This window comes from Delphinapterus leucas, chromosome 9 (assembly GCF_059928025.1).
Source record: "Delphinapterus leucas isolate spDelLeu-1000000601 "Yukka" chromosome 9, BTC_Dleu_Yukka2, whole genome shotgun sequence".
Taxonomy (NCBI): domain Eukaryota; kingdom Metazoa; phylum Chordata; class Mammalia; order Artiodactyla; family Monodontidae; genus Delphinapterus; species Delphinapterus leucas.
In genome coordinates this window covers 17,467,554-17,484,115 of record NC_143137.1, presented here as the reverse complement: position 1 = coordinate 17,484,115, position 16,562 = coordinate 17,467,554, and the positions used below count along the sequence as shown (strand labels likewise).

General features: G+C 37.0%; 1 protein-coding gene and 1 pseudogene across 3 annotated transcripts in view; one reads left to right on the top strand and one right to left on the bottom strand.

Annotated features, from left to right (window-relative positions):
• Positions 1 to 16,562, top strand: part of NUP205 (nucleoporin 205) — an 88,503-nt gene that overhangs the window by 34,339 nt on the left and 37,602 nt on the right. For all 3 annotated transcript variants that reach the window (XR_002645561.3, XM_089917354.1, XM_022580382.3), the window contains 12 exons: positions 371 to 491; positions 2,254 to 2,335; positions 2,611 to 2,775; positions 3,106 to 3,230; positions 6,215 to 6,329; positions 10,253 to 10,402; positions 10,973 to 11,044; positions 11,405 to 11,562; positions 12,081 to 12,161; positions 12,939 to 13,130; positions 13,635 to 13,902; positions 13,995 to 14,093. Coding sequence is in view for 2 of the 3 variants with exons in the window: in XM_089917354.1 (XP_089773480.1) it covers positions 371 to 491; positions 2,254 to 2,335; positions 2,611 to 2,775; positions 3,106 to 3,230; positions 6,215 to 6,329; positions 10,253 to 10,402; positions 10,973 to 11,044; positions 11,405 to 11,562; positions 12,081 to 12,161; positions 12,939 to 13,130; positions 13,635 to 13,902; positions 13,995 to 14,093 (1,628 nt within the window). In the remaining variant the exon portion in view is untranslated. The remainder of the gene's footprint in view (positions 1 to 370; positions 492 to 2,253; positions 2,336 to 2,610; positions 2,776 to 3,105; positions 3,231 to 6,214; positions 6,330 to 10,252; positions 10,403 to 10,972; positions 11,045 to 11,404; positions 11,563 to 12,080; positions 12,162 to 12,938; positions 13,131 to 13,634; positions 13,903 to 13,994; positions 14,094 to 16,562) is intronic.
• On the bottom strand, positions 9,346 to 10,633 carry LOC115801709 (ras-related C3 botulinum toxin substrate 1 pseudogene; annotated as a pseudogene).

Genomic DNA, 16,562 nt, shown 5'->3' with positions numbered 1-16,562 from the left:
TCTGCCTTCACCTTTACATGGCATTCTCCCTGTGTGTGTGTCTGTGTCCACATTTCCCGTTTTTATAAGGTTATCAGTCATTGGATTACGATTCTCCTTGATGACCTCATCTTAGCTTGGTTAATTATATCTTCAAAGACTCTATTTCCAGATAAGGTCATTCTGGGTTTGGCTATCAACATATGAATTTTGGGAAAACATGATTCAACCTGTAACAGGTTACATCTAGTTAGAAGGGGAAACCTTTGTCTAATTTACCCAAAAGTGCTGTATGAGTAGGGGAAGCCCTGATCCTAAATGTTCTGTATCGAGAATAGTAAGAAGCAAAAATTTCATCACATAGTTCCTCAAATGTTCTCTTGTTTTAAAGATACCTATATCATGGCAATACTAATCCAGAATTGGCTTTTGAAAGTGCCAAGATCCTCTGCTGTATCTCTTGCAATTCCAATATTCAGATAAAATTGGTTGGAGATTTCACACATGACCAGGTAACTGATTTTGTTGTTGTTATTTTTTGGTGTTTCCTGAGTACATCTTATTCTTGTATGTGGAAAAATTCTGAGAGTAAATATATCTGTATATGATGGATGAAAGCCTACCCATGTGCTGGGCTGTGATTTGTGTTTGACGATAATACCATTCCCAGTGATACTACATACACTATAGTATGTGATTATACTCTGTATTATGGTATGTGACTGTATGGCCTAATGAGACTGTTGCTACTCCAGGCACATTAAAGTGATTATTAGGTTTGTAAGTGCAACTTCTGTTTGTTTTTTGCATCCTTTGTTTCACCCTTCCTCAGTAGTGAGTGAGCCTCTGCAATTCTGATTTCACTGTTGTGAGTTGTCTACTTCTATGGCCTTTTGGTGACCCACATTTGTGTCACTTCATTTGATACACTGGAGAACGTTTTTAGATGTTTTCCTCTTTTAGTCCAATTTATAATAGTTCTCTTTCTATTCACTGAATAGCTATAATTGGGGAATCTGCTGTTTTTCTTTCTCTTTATAGACATTTGTCCTTTTGTATTTTATGCTGGTAATCACTGCTTTTGCTAGTTGAAGAATATTATTGTCTTTCCGTGTTTTGAAACAGGGACTCTTCTGGCATTCTGGGTGGGACAGATCTTCATTTTATGTGTAACTGTCCCTCAAATTGCAGGACTCTTAGCATCCCTGGTTCCCTGCCACTGTCTGTCAGTAGTAATCTCTAGTTGTGATGACTCAGAATGCCCCCACATATTTCTAAGTGCCTTCTGGAGTGGCAGTACTGCCCAAGTTGAGAACCATTATTTATAGTAAAATATAGATGTCTAATCTGGTTTTTGGATGAAGTTCATGAAACCACATAATTAATTAGGGGATGTTGAATGAAGATTTTCAGTTTGCTGGCATTCATTTGAGTATGAATTGTTATTACCAATTTTAGCATCCTGCTAGAGTTCTTGTTTTTTATTTGTTTTTTTTTTTAAGTGTATCTGTTTATTTTTATCTTTTTTTGGCTGCGTTGGGTCTTAGTTGTGTTGCACGGGCTCTTCGTTTTGGCACGCGGGCTTCTCTCTAGTTGTGGCGTGCAGGTTTTCTCTCTAGTTGTGGTGCACGGGCTCCAGAGCGTGTGAGCTGTGTAGTCTGCGGCATGCAGGCTCTCTAGTTGAGGCGCGTGGGCTTAGTTTCCCTGCGGCATGTGGGATCTTAGTTCCCCGACCAGGGAACAAACCCGTGTCCCCTGCATTGGAAGACAGATTTTTTACCACTGAACCACCAGGGAAGTCCCCATAGCATCCTGCTAGAGTTCTTAAAGGAGGTAAAGTAGTATCTAGTCTCTCAGCCCAGAAATATAAAACTGGTGTATGTGTACATTTCTAAAGAGAGAAGATGAGAATTTTATTTTATATTTTAGTTAAGATCTGATAGCATTGAGTATATAATGAAGAAGTTATGAAATAGCAATTTAATGTTATTTTTTTAAAAAACTAGTTTGATTCTTTGGGAAAGAAAATTAGTGAAGCAAGTTTTAAAACCAATAAACTTTAAAAGTTTTTGTTTCTTTATTTCTATAGCAAGCTAAATGGCACTCAGTTAAGGAACTCAGTTTTATATTAATTAAAAATGTAACTAAAACCTAAATACTTTCCTTGGAGCAGATTTGCCTTTTTTCTTTATAGAAAAATGTTTATAAATATATATCATATTTATCATAGTTTCTCTAATATTTAGTCATTTTAAAATCTTTATATGACTTCAGAGTGTAAGTCAGAAGCTGATGGCTGGATTTGTGGAGTGTTTGGATAGTGAAGATACAGAAGAATTTGTACGTCTAGAAGAGGGTATGTTTTAGATTAACATGTATATTTTTTATTTTATGTAAATGCTTACTGTAAAGAAAACTGTTGGATGTCTAGTGGTGATGTAAGAGAAATTTGAGAATTTGCTAGCATAAAAGTATATAAGGCTTTTGGGAAACCTCTTAAATCTGAACTTAATGTAATGGCTAATCAAGTAAACTAAAACTAAAGAAAACATGGAGGTTTGGGATACAAGTTTTATATTTTTCCATTTGTTATATGTTAACTTTTCATTGTTTTATGATTTCCACATTAAGGATCAGAACTTGAAAAGAAATTAGCTGGAATCCGTCATGAAACAAGAATCCACATCTTGAATCTTCTCATCACCTCTTTGGAACGCAATCCACCAAATCTTGCTCTCTACCTATTGGGCTTTGAATTGAAGAAACCTGTCAGTACCACAAACCTACAAGACCCAGGTATAGCCATAAGACACATAGGCATTTATTTCTTTTCATATTTATGTTGCTAAATGGTCATTTATTGAATTCCAGGCTCATGGGATAATTCATTGAAAGAAATAAATAATGTATGAAAGGTAATGTGATGGGCCAATCTTTAGGACTTACATCAAGTGTGGACAAACTAAGCCTTGAAAAGTTAGTATTTAATACATTTTCTGTATCAATATTTGAAAGGATGTTTATGGTAGGGTATATGTATATGGAATTTAAGTTTTATAAAGGTATTAAGGTTTTTAATGCAGAAATTTGAAAAGAGAAGCTGAATTTCCTTTTGGTTTTATGCAGGAGTGTTAGGTTGCCCTCGGACCTGCCTTCATGCCATCTTAAACATCTTGGAGAAGGGAACTGAAGGGAGAACAGGCCCGGTGGCAGTGAGAGAATCTCCTCAACTCGCTGAGCTGTGTTACCAGGTATACAGAGGGCTTCACTTTGTAGCACCTAGGAGAAGAAGCTTAATTAGATGCTTGATTCCATCGCAGATATGAAAGTATAACAGTATGACTGAATTGAAATGAGTTTCATTTAGCGGTTTGACCAGTCTTTCATTTATGGATAAAAATCCTGTAGATCTACATGATCCTATATGTTGATCACTTGAAAAATAAGGGAAGTTGGATGCATTTAGACCAGATAATGTGGGAACTTTTCAAGGATGCTGTGTTTCAAGTTGTTTCTTTTTGGTGATGAGAGTAGTAGATTTGAGTCAGAAGACCTCTGGTTCCTATCTCTGCCCCTTAACTAGCTACGTCACCTTGGGCATGCCATGAAACTTCTCTGAGTTTTTAAATCTGTGAAATGGGCTGTTGTGAGACTTACATGAGAATGCAAGAATGTAAGTGAAAGTACTTTTTAAGAACCATGTAAATTATGCAGCCCTATAGCTATATGTAAGGTAGTAGACAGTGAAATTAATGTAAGTTTAAACTGTAATGAGACCTGTTGTCTTGTGTTTTATTCTTTTGTTTATTTCTTGTTTTATTCATTTTATAAGTATTTTAAGAACTAGGCTTTATAAGATACGACTAATTTCTCAATTTAAGTGACACCCTGATTCTCATTTTCATGATAAGAAATGCGTCATTAACTTCTAGTAACATGGAGATTTTTCTTTGTTATTTTCCTGTTTTTCTTTTTGTAATTCTTTACTGTTTTCCTCTATCCTCTAGCTATCCAAACAGCCCTTCACTTCTGAGTACTACAGCTAGGTCTTCCTGTGAATCCCTTAATTTGGGAACAAACTTGATGTATATTTTAGCACAGTGTTACAGATTTTGACATATTTAGGTAGAAGCAATTGATAAGGTTAATCATCTGGGCTAAAGGAGTTAGGCAGGTGAAGTAAGTGAATGAAACCAGATTTAAGACAAATAGATGGGGAGGGGAGTGAGAGGAGAATCTGGCAGACTGGAGAGCACATGCCCTGCTACTCAGCCCCTGCTCATTTTTACCCTGTTGGGATGCAGGCCCTGGTTTGCCAGATCCTCTGCTTTTCGAAACACTGTACTGGCCAAACAAAACATGTCTAAACCAGCAGTCTGCCAGTTTATTACACGTGCTCTATGACTTTGCTACTCAAAATGTGGACCAGTATCATCAGCATCACCTCTCGGAAGCTTGTTAGCGCAGAATATCAGGCCCCACTCCAGACCTGCTGAGTCAGAATCTGCATTTTAACAAGAAGCACTGCTCCATTTTTAATGAAAGAGGTTTCCTTTACCTCTAGGTTTATTTATTTATTTGTTTGTTTGCTTGTTTATTTATTTAGGCTGTGTTGGGTCTTCGTTGCTGTGCGCAGGCTTTCTCTAGTTGCGGCGAGCAGGAGCTACTCTTTCTTGCGGTGCACGGGCTTCTCATTGCGGTGGCTTCTCTTGTTGCGGAGCACGGGCTCTAGGCGCGCAGGCTTCAGTAGCTGTGGCTCGTGGGCTCTAGAGCGCAGGATCAGCAGTTGTGGCGCACAGGCTTAGTTGCTTTGCGGCATGTGGGATCTTCTGGACCAGGGGACAAACCTGTGTCCCCAGCTTTGGCAGGCAGATTCTTAACCATGGCGCCACCAGGGAAGTTCCAACCTCTAGGTTTATACTTCACTATGCTTCAGGAAAAAATTAAACCTCTAAGAAGAGCTTGTTAGTTTAAAAACAAATTTGATCAAAATAAATAAATAAATAAATTTGATCATATGGAAGGGAAATAATTTGGGCCTTACTGATACTTTCATCATCCAGCAGTATGAGGTCTTCTGGTTGAAGAGTTGACACTGAATCTTGTGCCTTTGCTCTCTTCACTTTAACGATGGAAATTTTTCCTACCTGGTCTTGGGAACTAGGAAATGTATCACGCAAACCCTTGCAAAGTGGCTCTTCATGCTTTTGGAACTCACTGTTGTGTCCTTCTCCCTCTAATAGTATTACCTCTCCCATATCTGAGCATATTTGAGCATCTGTTCTTGAATCTTCTTAACTTACCATCTAATATGAATAACTTGGTTTTGTTTTGAGAAGTTCAGTATTTATAGAGTGTCAAAAACAATATCAAAGCTGTTTGAAAGACAAGCATACATCTGCAAGTACTTAAGCTTTACCTTGTGTTCCCTTCTTATCTTTTCCTTGGGTATACATGTTATTTATTTAGGTATGTTCAGTAGACATACAGTTTTGTGTCCCCCCCACCCCCCCGTAAACTTTCTATGCTGCTACAGTATAAATTACATTAGGTTGTTTCTAGTCTTTTTACTTTGCTTTACTCAACATTTTTAGTTACCTTTTGTTATTTTATATTTTTCTTAAGACTGTATTTCTAGACACAAATTGAATTTACAGTCTGTTGTCGTTACTAGTTGTATAGTCACAGCGAACACTGAATTGGTGAATACTGAACCATTGCTCTTTGGGAATACATAGAGTTAGATGCCTGTAAGGGATTCTCTGATCCCAAAGTTTTATCAACTGATTAATACATAACTTTGGTTTTTAGAAGTTACTTCTGAGTACTTTGCTACTAATAATAGTTAAAATACTAAAACTGTTATTTAACTACATGTATATATATTGGAGTTGGCCAAAAATGTCGTTTGGGTTTTTCATAACATTTTACGGGAAAACCCGAACAAACTTTTTGGCCAACTCAATATTAATATATTTAGGGTGATTTCAAGATTAGTCCCATAATACTGTTGTCAGCATTCTCCAATTGTATTCCAGTATATTTTGAGTTAGTGTGCCAAGAACAGCTTGTAACTCTGAGCTTTTATTTTATATGTACATGTGTTTATCCATTTTGCTTTAGTTGCTAATGGGTCTTAGTTTCCACTTAGTAGGTTTAAGTTTGCCTTTTTTCTTAAAATGTATAATATGAAAAGCTGATTTGGCAGTTTTCTTATTTTACTGTAATTCTTTAGGTGATATATCAGTTATGTGCATGCTCTGATACATCTGGTCCTACTATGAGATACTTGAGAACCAGCCAGGACTTCTTATTTTCTCAGTTGCAACATTTACCATTTTCTAACAAAGGTAGGACATTATTTTCCCTTATTATTAAAACAAATCTGTAAAGTATGTGTTGAGTGATTTTTAATTTCGTAACAGTTGGGGGTAGCGGTTTTAGAATTTGTGGAATTCTGTTCTCATTTTATTACTTTGCTTCTGTGTTCCTTTGGGTTGCTTTTGTAATTTGTTCTTGAGAAACCTGATGTTTTAACTGCCAGCATAAAATTATTTTAAAATAGCCTGTTAAGGATGGAATTTGATCCTTTTACTAACAAATAAAAATTTAAAATTGTGTTGAAGGGATAAGAAAATATATAAGAAGATTCTGGAAATTTAGATTTTTTGAGTGAAATTGTTTCATAAAAATCTGTTTTACTTTTGTTTCTTGTGTATATATTGAAATGAATTCAGGTCTTGAAATGAAAAATAGAAAACTAATTACGATGGAAACTATAACTTTAGTTTATTGGCCTGATCAACACAGTCATCCCAGGCTGCCTATGTTTTATAGGATTCTATTTTATATAATTTTCTTTTTGATCAAGTTATAAGTTTTCTGAGTTCATATTATATCCAGACAGTAGTGGTTTTATTGAGTTTTTTTAAAGTTTATTTTGTATCTTCTTTATGTTTTAGGAAATCTAGGCTCACAAATTTTGTAATAAATTTCCATTACTAGTAGTTATCAGCTTCTATTTACTTTTTAGAGTATGGTGTGAGAGACTGTTGGGAATTACCTAGTGGTAGAAAATTTTCACTTCATTTTCATAATAAGTGTATTTTATTTTTAGCCCTAAGATTTTGTTTATAAGGTTTTTAAGAAACCCTTTTTAATACCTAATTAGAAAAAAACAGTTAATATCTTGCCTGTTATGCTTTCTACTTTTTAAAAATTGATCTAGCTTTGCTTGTAATCATTATTACTAGCAGTAGTAGTAGTGTTTGGTGAATTTTATATTTATAAAACTGTCATAATTTAGGACTTCAAAGCCAGGCATATTGAAATAATATTGGATTCAAAAACTTATATTGTATAAGGGATTCCCAGTCCTAATTATATATTAAACCAAATGTCCTTCATAATCTCAAGACATCATAAAATTATGCAATTTAGATTTATTTTAGTTTTTAAAAATGTATTTGTTTCTGAAATAAGAATCAAATTTTATGATAGTTTTTTTTTAACAAGTTAAATATTTGCGAATTACTTGAGTTTTCTTTTTTATTTTCATGATTCAAGGATTTATTAAGTCATACATGCAAAACATACTGCTAATTGCATTAGCAAAAGATCAATGTAAAAACACTCCACCATTCTGCAACTGTCAGCTTAAACGATTTTGTTCTAGTGGTTGAAAGGTCCAAGCTCATAGTCTTGCCAGTGGGTAAGTTGTGCAGAACTTCGTTAGCATGAGCACAGGGTTTACAGAGCCTCACAGACCCCAAGGAACATCGTTCGGGCAAAGACAGGAAGTGTGTGTGCACTCAGTGAGGCAAGCGGTGGGGGATCAGTGTTATTAGTCCAGGTGCAGTGTCGGTGATCTGGCAAGGTTTACAGTTTAAGAATATCTAAAGTATTTTAAAAACTGTAAAGCTGCAGCACATGATTTTTATACCTAGTTACTAGAAGACCAAGGAAAGCACTTATTGGCTTTGAATAAAGTAACATGAAAACAGGAATGCACTTTTACTAATCTACAAAAAATTTTTTCTAATGCATATTCAGAAAGATTTTATAATACAAGGAGGCATATTGCTCATTAAGAAGGGGTTCTAGGGGCTTCCCTGGTGGCGCTGTGGTTAAGAGTCCACCTGCCAATGCAGGGGACACGGGTTCAAGCCCTGGTCTGGGAAGATCCCACATGCCACAGAGCAACTAAGCCTGTGCGCCACGACTACTGAGCCTGCACTCTAGAGCCCACAAGCCACAACTGCTGGGCCCGCGTGCCTAGAGCCCGTGCTCCACAACGGGAGAAGCCACTGCAATGAGAAGCCCACGCACCGCAACAAAGAGTAGTTCCCGCTCGCTGCAACTATAGAAAGACTGCGAGCAGCAATGAAGACCCAATGCAGCCAAAAATAAATAAATAAAATAAATAAATTTGTAAAAAAAAAAAAAGGGGGGGGTTCTATAAGAAAAGCACTTATACTAAGTTTGCAACTATGAGAATGACCAGATCAAAGATGCATTAAATGCCCAATTTCAGGAGGGATAGGCAGGTTTAAAGAAAAGGAAAAGCTTAAGAAAACACTTACTGATAATACTGACCTTTCTTCATCACCTACTGCATTTGACAGAAATTAACCTTTTAAAACTTTTACCTGTGACACTTTTCATAGTTTAATTATTACGTATACAATGTAGTGTAAATTTCCATATTTTGTTAAAATACTGTCTTCATCTGATCACAAGTGTTCCACACACTCCACCCAGTGCACCCACGGCCAGAGCAGAATGCTTCATCGGAGGGAGCACGGGTGTAAGAGCTCTGTTCAAAATCTCACAAAAGCTAATACACTAATTTGTTCAAAAAATCTCACTATGAAATCAAAAAGATTGATCCAAAGAGCTGAGCTGTTACATTCACTCATTATGATGTAAAGTACAATGTTAGGTAGTGAACATGGGCTGGTAAATCAGGATGCATTAAATGACAGCGTTTCAGGAAGGAGGCTGTACTGCTCTTCACGTCTGAAACTCATTAGCGAGCGTCTGCATCTCCTGCCTCAGAAGCTACAGTCTCTTCCAAACAAAGGTCTTTAAACAGTTTAGTGGTTAGTGTTCTTAGCCCAGCAGTGCAACTTAGTTCACAAGGTATTTTGGCAACTCTTAATCTGAGCAAGAATAGGGGCTTTGAAAAATAAGGCTTTAAGGAAGCTTGTCATTTTAGGGCTAAACTTTAATAGAATGTGAAAGTACTTTAAACAAACAAAACCTGGAAATTACTGATTGGTTCAGAATGGTTTTATGGAAAAACTAATCTGTAACAAAAACTTGGCATTGAGTGCAAAGTCTCCACCGTTTGAGCAAAGCGTACAAAGTGTCCTGGGGGGACAGGACGGGCAGGAGGGGTCCAGACATTCACAACAGCAGGCATTTTCTCTTTCTCTGCTTGAAGGGAGGTGGGCAGAGAACTGCCCAGATAGCTTCATCAAAAACTGTCTTGCGGCCTTGCTGCGTGAGCGCCGAGCGGCATTTGATGCCACCGATCTCCTTGGCCATGGCCAAGGCCTGTGGGTAGGTGATGGGTGTCAGCTTCTTCTCCTTCAGTTTCTCAATCATGTCTTTATCATCCCTCAGATCAAGTTTCGTCCCCACCAGGATGATAGGAGTGTTGGGACAGTGGTGTCACACTTCAGGGTACCACTTTGCACGAACATTTTCAGGACTCACAAGAGAAAAGCAAATTAAGAATCCATTTGCGGATAGGATAGGGGACATAATAGGTCATAATCATCTTGTCCACCTGTATCCCACAAGCCCAGATTCACCAGTTTTCCATCCGCCATAACATTGGCAGAATAGTTGTCGAAGACAGTGGGGTATACTCTCCAGGAAAGGCATTGGTCGTGTAACTGATGAGGAGGCAAGCTTTGCCTACTGCGCCGTCTCCCGCCACCACACACTTGATGGCCTGCATCTGGTATGGTAGACTCAGCATCCTCTGCGTCTGTGTGAAATTATTCTGTTGACAGAAACTTGATTCTCTTTTGTTCTTCAGTTGCTTTTGCTCAACTTTCATACACATACACTAGTTTATTTTTTCTCCCTTGGCATCTGTTTTTTTCTTTTTTAATTTTCTAGAGCGATAAATTATTATGGTGCCAATTTTCATAAAATACTGACTATGTTACATGGGAAAATATCTGGTGAGTTATGGATTTTAGGTCTGTTCTGATCTTGTGTTATTATACTGGGAAACTAAACATTCATATTTCAATTCCAGAATATGAAATATCTATGCTGAACCAAATGTCATGGCTGATGAAGACTGCCTCGATAGAACTAAGGGTGACTTCTCTGAATCGCCAACGGTCACACACCCAGAGGCTCCTTCACCTCCTACTGGATGACATGCCAGTGAAACCATACTCAGGTGAACATGTGTTGGCATTTGTATTGTTATGCTGCTGACTGGTCTGTGTGAATGCAAGCACAAATCTGAACCTTATGGTTAGTATGTGATTGTAGGCCAAACAAGTTCTTTCTGCCTTTAGAATTCTTTTCCTTAAAACACAAAATCACCCATAATTGCAATTTTATTGTTGTTTGGAGCATTCACATTTTGCTGTATTCATAGACACAGATACACAGTGGAGTTTGTCACACTGAGCCAGCATGACCCAAGATATTCTAATACATATTTTACATGCAAATTAAGCATAAGCTTTTCTAATCATCTCACTGGCATGGTTGGGTCCTGCCTCTCTTGGAGTTCTGATTATGCTCTGTACAATTGTGAAGTGGATCTCATAGAGACGGAAAGAATTAGATGAATGTTGTTGATAAGTCCTCATCATCTTTGCATTTTAATTATCCGTTTGCAAGGGACTCTTTGACCTAGAAACAGTGACTTAGAAATAAAATACCTTATGTTTGTTATTTCCAAATAAATTTTATAAGTGTGTTGTTCTTTTTCTGATTTTTATTACTGATGCTCCAACAGATGGGGAAGGAGGAATAGAAGATGAAAATAGGTCTGTCTCTGGGTTCCTGCACTTTGATACTACTACAAAAGGTAAAGCCCTTTGAATTTGTAATACATTTGTAGATACGTATATATTAAGTTGCATAAAATCTCAAGAGGTAATTAATGCCTGTATCTGCAAATTCTGAACTGATGTAGAAAAGCTATATAAAGGATTGTTTGTCATCAAAAAAATTTTTTTTATAACTAAGATGATAGTATGGGAAAACAATATTTTTGCGAATGAATGTATTAGAAATAAAATCCAATTTAGATTTCAACACAGTCTTCAATTTCCAGACTGATGTCCTTTCTGAACATAGTGCTGCCTTGGAGGGTGAGCTGAGTACGGTGGTTAGCTCTTCTCTTCAGTGTCCCAAGTGAAATAGAACTACTTTTTATTATTTCTAGTACGTCGAAAAATTCTCAGTATTCTCGACTCCATTGACTTCAGTCAGGAGATCCCCGAGCCTTTGCAATTGGATTTCTTTGATCGGGCCCAGATTGAACAAGTTATTGCTAACTGTGAACACAAGAATTTACGGGGACAGACAGTCTGCAATGTCAAGGTGAGCGTTGCTTTAGAGCATGTGCAGTATCAAGTGGTTCAGACTTTGAGTCGTTAAGGAAAAAATAACTTTTTATTTTCTAATAGAGATATTGGTTTATTGGACTGGTTTTCACTTTTCAAACAGTCAGGAAAGAAAACTGAATAGGCCACACTAATTTTGCCTCTATAAAAGGTTCCCTATCACCTACCTCTTAGTAGTCATGCTACCCAGCTATCACAATGGAGTGGTTTTACCCATTTAACTCTCTACCAGGTAAATGGTAATCACCTCACTAGTAGGAAGAAGCTATCCCGTGCAGTTCCACTAACTTTCCTGCCATAGACGCTCTTTGGTATCACTCTCCGGCATGTGAGGGATATACTGTTTTTGACAGAAACTTGGACAGTGCCACTATTAGATTATATATAAAGGTATCTGAAACTTTTCCGTCTAGGGCAGTTTAGAGTAATTGCTAGGTTATTGTTCTACCAGTGTCTGAAATGGTCTTATTTTTCTCTCATTTCTCAATTATATAGCTTCTTCATAGAGTTCTTGTAGCCGAAGTAAATGCCCTTCAGGGTATGGCAGCCATAGGACAGAGACCTCTACTAATGGAGGTAAGCCCTGTTGAATATATGTTAGTTTTAACCTTTTAACTACTTAACTACTTAAATTGCCAGTTAGAAGACAAAACAATGAATTGACTTCTAGTTCATTATTAGTAAACTACTTAGAAGTTAAATATTAATTGTATCTTTCACTTTTGACTTTGTGACTGTTAAAAGCTGAACTGAAGTTAATGTCTGGATGCCAGAAGAAATAACATCTTTTCTGCTAAGTTAGTTGAGGATTTTGTAACCTTTTCATATTGTGTAATAGAGTTCACTTGCTCCCTATCAGCGAGGAAGGAGTCATTTGTCAACACAAATGGGGAGATACGGGTCAGAGAGCAGGTGGGAAGAACCACATTCATGGAAACACAGTTGGTGAGGTCAAAGCAAGAGGCAAGGAAATAAAAGACACATCAAGGAAACATGCCATTGAACTTGGGTTTTAGGGAACTCTAGTGTTCCAGAGTAAGTATAACTAGACAGTTGCAAGAAAAAGGAAGATGGGGTTAAAAACTCATTTCCACGCACATCACCTCTGCCCTCTGCCTTACACATGCGCACGTGTGTGCACACACACACACAGCCTTATTTATTATTTTTCATAGCTCTGGCTACCAGTATAATGTGAAAAGTTATCTGCTGACTTGCAAGCATGTGGAAGGTTTCCGGAGTATTCTATAAATGTTTTCGGATTAACTGACAGTGTTAAAAATAGGAATCTGTTGGTTAAAAGACGTTATTTGCCTGTGTGTTAACCTTGCAATTCAATTTCTGCGGCTTTAGGAAATCAGCACTATACTTCAGTACGTGGTAGGAAGAAACAAATTGTTGCAGTGTCTTCATGCAAAACGGCATGCTCTGGAGTCATGGAGGCAGCTGGTAGAAATTATACTGACAGCTTGCCCTCAGGACCTCATTCAGGCAGAGGATCGACAGCTGATTATTCGTGATATTTTACAAGATGTGCATGATAAGGTGACATGCTTCATAAGTTACTTTATACTGCCAAATGAATATTTATATCATTTAAACATATAGTTTGCCACTCTTTTTTTCCCATTTGGAGTAAACAGAGTTGTGCAATGCCAGTGTTAAGACTTTTCTTGAGAAAAGGTATTAACTCTGTACAGTAATGGTTCTCAACCAGAGTGTGTATCAGAATTTTCTAGGAAGCTTTTTAAAAATCTACATGACACATCTTACCCTAGACCTACTGAATGGGAGACTCTAGTGGTGAGGCCATTATGTTAATTTCCATGAAAAACCTCTAGGGAATTCTGATAGGGCTCCCTTCTGGTTAAGAACATGTTACCCAGCATTCTATTTAAATTTCTTTTTGTGTATTAGCTTCTACTGTCTTTGAACAATACAATTCCATTCTTATATTCTTATGGTAATTGAAAAGCTAAATGTATAAGACATGTTAATGACTGTAGCTGAAAGCAGGGTGCTCACTCTGATTTGTCTTTCTGCTTTAAGATACTGGATGATGAAGCAGCACAGGAGTTAATGCCAGTGGTAGCAGGTGCTGTGTTCACCCTGACCGCTCACCTAAGCCAAGCCGTTCGCACAGAACAGAAGCAACCAGTAGTCTTGGGACCCGGAGAGGCTCATTATGCTTTTGTGCTTGATAACTCTTTCACCTCACCTCCGCCTGCAGAGAATGCAGTGGTGGGGTTTGCTTCTATTGGAGATTCTTCACTTCATATCATATTGAAGAAACTGTTAGACTTCATTTTGAAGACAGGTTTTTTCATCTAAATTTTCTATAACTTACAACTTCTGTATTTGTTTTAACTTAATTTGAAAAAAGGTTTTTACGCTACCATATTTTCCTAGGTGGCGGATTCCAGCGAGTGAGGACACACCTGTATGGCTCTCTGCTTTATTACTTACAGATTGCCCAGAGACCGGATGAACCAGACACCTTAGAAGCAGGTAGAATTCGATTTCTGTCTTTTCTGTGTTTAGAGATTGGTTACTTTAAATTTAAAAAAAAAAATCACCTTTTCATCTTTTGGCTCAGCGAAGCTATAATAAATGAGTCTTTATGGAATCAAAGTGCTTGCTCTAAAGTCAAGGAAGAATGTTTAGTTTTCTAAAATTGTGACAATAGTACAAAAGTAATGTAAGCACAGACCCTCAAATACTACTTTAGCTTATATATTTTTGTAACTCCCACTCACCTCTGGTCCCATTGAACAATACATACAGTACATATCTTTTAAAATAGCTTTGTTATTCCATAGTATAGAAGTACCATTTGTTTAACCATTTGCCTTATTCATAAGTGTTTAAATTGTTTCTAATTTTTTACTATCACAAAAAAGCTGCATCAAATATTCTTTTATATGCCTATATATTTCTCAAGAAGGATACTTCATGGTGGAATTTCCATGTGAAAGAGGGTGCACATTTTTATTTTAATAGATTCTACCAAATGGCCTTCTACCAGTTTAAATTCTCATCAGTAGTATACATATATCTTTTTGTACTAATGTGAAGTTTTTCTTGGATAAATTCCAAGGAGTAGAATTTCTTGGTCAAAGATCTGTGTATTTAAAACAATGATAAATCAACTTTGTAAACTATAGTTATCTTTTTTTGGCTGCACCGCTCAGCTTTGGGGATCTTAGTTCCCCAACCAGGGACTGAACCCAGGCCCTTGGCAGGGAGAGCACGGAGTCCTAACTACTGGACCGCCAAAGAATTCCCATATAGTTAGCATTTTTAAATAAGAGTTAATAATATGGATTCTTTCATTGCCAAATGTGAAAAATGTTTTTAACTATTCAGGAGACCAGCGTATAATACTCTTTGCCAGAGTTACTCTGCTATTTAAGAACTTGTCATAAGTATCTTCTCATAATGGGCTCCTTGTGCTTTCTGAGAACCTTAATGAGTATTTGTTATTTTGTTTTTTTTATAAATTTATTTATCTGTTTTTGGCTGCGTTGGGCCTTTGTTGCTGCGCGTGGGCTTTCTCTAGTTGTGGCAAGCGGGGGGCTACTCTTTTTCGCAGTGCGCGGGCTTCTCATTGTGGTGGCTTCTCTTGTTGCGGAACACGGGCTCTAGGCACGTGGGCTTCAGTAGTTGTGGCACGCGGGCTCTAGAGCACAGGCTCAGTAGTTGTGGTGCACAGGTTTAGTTGTTCCGTGGCATGTGGTATCTTCCCGGACCAGGGCTCGAACCCGTGTCCCCTGCATTGGCAGGCAGATTCTTAACCACTGCGCCACCAGGGAAGTCCTGAACACAGATTCTTAAAAACCACTCTGTGTGTAAGACTTAGATTATCTCATATTATTCATTACTGGCTATATATTTTTGTATAATATCTCTCTTAGAATGTAATAATAGCCAAATGATGTATTTATAGGAATTTCCTACCAGCATAAATAATACACAAAAATATTTTTAAGGTCGTTAAAAATAATAGTTCAGAGAAACTTTTTAAAGAAATAGGATCTTTTTTTAAGAGAGATAATCCACCAATACACCTCCCCCATTTTCCTCTTGACTAAAAAAAGTTTTTAACGTTGTATTTAGTTGAATTGGCAAAACCACTTAACCACTAGGTGGAGCTCTACAACGTGCTTTATAAGAAGTCATTATCAAGATGTGGTAAAAGCAGTGTGACCATAAAAGAAGATTCTCCTTTTTTAAAAAAAAATCTGTTATCTTTTTATTATTATTATTATTTATTTTTATTTTTCTTATTTTGGTTGTTCCGGGTCTTAGTTGTGGCTCGCCAGCTCCTTAGTTGTGGCATGCATGTGGGATCTGGTTCCCTGACCAGAGATCGAACCCGGGTCCCCTGCACCGGGAGCGTGGAGTCTTAACCACTGTGCCACCAGGGAGGTCCCTCTCCTTTGTTTTTAATTTTCAAATGATCTATTTTTAGAGCAATTTTATCCCTTAAGTAGCTTCTTTTTCTTAGTCATAATTACTGCTTATTTTGACTTGTTTTAGATAGATAGCAAAGTACTTTATTTCCTAGATACTAGTGTTTTTAATTTGCAAATTAGAAATATTATATTTAATAAATATTTATTGAGCACATACTTTTGTGCTAGTGTACCTATTTTCTGTTGTTTTAAAACAAAAACTGAATTTTTAATGTTTATATACTTATTTTTTCATACCACTTTTTCTTTATTTTTACATAAACATATGTACTGAATACTGGGCAGCCATTTTCCCTGTTTGGTATAAAAGGAATCTGACTTAGAGAGGCTAAGTGACTTGCTTCTTTTTGACAGATCTGAGAATTAGAATTCAGTATCAGCAATGTATTTGTAGCTCATATCACAAATGACTAATTTCTAATAAATAAAGAGCATCTACAAATCAATAACCCAACAGAAAAATGGGCAAAGGATATGAGCAGTTTAGGGAAAAGGAAATTCA